Here is a 2,998-nt window from a genome sequence, read left to right on the forward strand (position 1 = left end):
CGAGCAAACTTGGAGTGGGAAACTTTAGTGCTGAGGAGATACCTTTGGTTTTCTGACCAAGCATTCCAAGATGCTTTTGGAGAAGACACCAACCCATTCTGTAGAGAAATTTATCAGATGCATCCAGTCGAGAGACCTGGCTTTGGGTGTGAGAAGCGACCGCTACGAGCGTGGGCTAGAAGTTTATCATCCAAACTTCTGTAGCAGGTAGCTGGGCTTCAAACAAGCTATTCCAATCTCATTTTTTGACTCTGTTCAATGTGGCACCTCCTACCATCTCCACTCTCCTCTAGAAGTCACTTTCCGAGTTGCCCGACACAGTCTTAAAGTCATGAGCAAGGTTGCCAGAAAACCTATGGCGTTTAACTTCGAATGTACTTCAAGCTTTGCTTCTTGGTGGGAATGTGCTGGAGTAGGTGGGGATGTTTTTGAATCGCTTGGGGACTCAAAAGGCGAGGTTGAGCCTGTTATGGAAACTCGGGCAACTCGTTGGACTCATGCATTGGTGATAAATTCTTCAGAGTCTGAGCCTGAGGAGCAACCTCGAGCTCAAATCTCTATACCTAATCAGCGGGCAACCCAAAAGAAAAGAACAAGGGCACAAACCACCAAACCCTCAAAGTCTTCCAAGTCTTTCACTGCTCTTCCCGTTGAAGCGGGCAGAAAAAAGCAGAAGGCTTCCTGTAAGTGAATCATGTTTCAACCCTTCCTTCTTACTTACATTTTGTGATTAAGAGCTAACAACTTCATTTTCTTCTAATCTAAGGCATCAAGCGACCAAAAAGCCGACTGTCGTCTCAAAGGAGGATCCCCTGGGGGCCGAGATGTATCAACAGGCCAAAAATCTGCAAGATTCCACCTTGGAAGCACTGGAGGTATAGCTTGCACCTTAAGTTTCACTCATTTGAGTTCTTCCTTTTTCTTCTTTACTACTCTCTTCTTGACTCTCCGCACGATTTCTGAAATAGGCCATAAGGGAAGAAAGGATTTCTCCGCCCGAGGCCTCTTCACCTCCAGCCCGAATGGTATAAGCTTATCCTCATCGGGCTAAGTCTTCAAAAGTATATCTCTTTTTCATTCTTTAGACTTGTATCTTTACCAATCTTAGAGCTTTAACACCTGTCTTTTACTTTTGTAGGCTAAGGTTGGAGAGTCCACTTCTCAATTTGATCCAAGCACTAGAGAGATACTACACTTTGTAGAAGACAGTAGCAACCCAGTGAGTACTTATCTTGTCCTTCTTATGTTCAAAGTTCCTTTTTTCTACTATACTTATCATCTTTTGCCATTTTTTCTTTTTCTTTTTAGCCATCCCCAACACAAAAATCTCATCAACCAGCAGCATCTGCTTTTGGGGAGCCCGTAGTCCTTGAGATCCTTGTGGTCTCAGATGTGACTAGCCCGCAGGCTTCTCGGGCAGCTTCTCTGCATTATTATCTTTGATAATTATTATATCACATTCAACACCATATCCTTTTTAATCATTTACCATATTAACAACAGTTTTATGAAAGTTTATCAAACACTTAGACACTGTTTTATTTTGTTAAAAACACTTTTACAAAAAAAAAAATTACGAAACACCCAACAATTTTATTTTACAGATGGTTATTCTCACTACACAACAAAAAAACACAACACCAAACTAGCCCTAAACCGACTAAAACTTATCAATCATTTTTGTGGCCTAAGTATTTTTAATGAAGGGTTAAAATTCTATAAATAGATCCATTATTGCAAGTACGATGCACTAAACTTACGTTGCTTGAAAAATATACTCAAAGCTCTCTGTGTACATGGCAACCTCCAATCCAAGTGTTTGTTTGAAGCTCCTCATCGATACAAAGGGTCAACGAGTTCTCTTTGCTGAAGCTGGCCAAGACTTTGTGGACTTTCTCCTCACAATCCTGTCTTTGCCTCTTGGCACTGTCATCCGCCTCCTCTCCAAAGATGGCATGGTTGGCTCGTTAGGCAAGCTTTACGGCAGTGTCGAAAGCCTAAGCAGCACATACATGCAACCACACTTTAACAAGGAATCCCTCCTGAAACCTAAGGCAACAGCAACAATTGATGTTGGTGCTGATGTCCTTCAAATGCTGACGATAGATGACTCCTCTGCTGAAAAGTCAATCTATGGTTGTCGTAATTGTTGTTGTAACTACAGCGGCTGGCCAATCGTTGTAACCGACGACCCTAAAGCCACTTGTCCGCGCTGCCGTTTAAGCATAACTTCCCCGGCGACTTTTGTCCATCGATCCACTGCTGAAAGAACAACGTCCGGCGAGAGAGGGTATGTGAAAGGTGTTGTGACGTATATGATTACGGATGACCTGGAAGTGAAGCCCTTGTCTAGCATTTCATGCATAACCATGCTAAACAGGTTCAACGTCAAGGATGTCGGTGCCCTTGAAGAGAAGGAGGTCCATCTTACCATGGAAGAGGTCTGAAAAGTACCTAATCACATCTGGTTTTTTTTTTTTTCTTTAGTTCTCTCAATTTTGTGAGTCCATATTTTGCAGTCGACCTAATGTGTGATCTGAACCTTGTACGTAGGGTGTCAAATTGCTGAGGGTATCGTTGCAGTCAAACTTGGTTCTGACCACCGTGTTCCTTGATAAGAATGAAACGTGCATGGAGTTGCCCATAGATTAGCTAAGTTTGCCATCTCAATTGGCAATGAATTTGTATGGTTAGAGGATACTCCTGATTTCGTTCAGGACCTTCTCAACCAGGATCTTTTGTAATGTGTTGGTTCTTTCTATAAAATATCGTGTTTCTTTCAAAAAAAAGAATGAAGCGTGCACTTCAACTGCAAGTATTGTGGAATGAACAATCTGAATTTTCTAAGATGTGTTTGTTTCTGAATGATATTTTGTTTTGTATATTTGGTGATGAAAATGTTTTTTCTTTATTTTCTAGTCCATTTGAATATTTTTCATACGTTCTTATTATTAGAATTTTTTACTTGCAAAGGTTCTTTGATAAAACGTATAAGCAA

The 2,998-nt window shown here is 41.2% G+C and overlaps 1 protein-coding gene across 1 annotated transcript; it reads left to right on the forward strand.

Moving 5' to 3' along the window:
• The first annotated feature begins 1,720 nt into the window (after positions 1–1,720).
• Positions 1,721–2,792, forward strand: LOC139194355 (uncharacterized). Its single transcript, XM_070818691.1, has 2 exons — positions 1,721–2,441; positions 2,554–2,792. Exons 1-2 carry the CDS (start codon positions 1,797–1,799, stop codon positions 2,650–2,652), a joined length of 744 nt encoding a protein of 247 aa, XP_070674792.1. The 5' UTR covers positions 1,721–1,796; the 3' UTR covers positions 2,653–2,792.
• The last annotated feature ends 206 nt before the right edge of the window (positions 2,793–2,998 follow it).

The sequence above is a fragment of the Malus domestica genome, chromosome 01, assembly GCF_042453785.1.
Source record: "Malus domestica chromosome 01, GDT2T_hap1".
In the NCBI taxonomy this organism is placed as follows: Eukaryota; Viridiplantae; Streptophyta; class Magnoliopsida; order Rosales; family Rosaceae; genus Malus; species Malus domestica.

Coding starts and splice junctions, on each gene's coding strand:
- LOC139194355 (XM_070818691.1), top strand. CDS start 1,797: ATGGCAACCTCCAATCCAAGTGTTTGTTTGAAGCTCCTCATCGATACA. Junction 2,442..2,553: donor TCCATCTTACCATGGAAGAG/GTCTGAAAAGTA, acceptor CCTTGTACGTAG/GGTGTCAAATTGCTGAGGGT.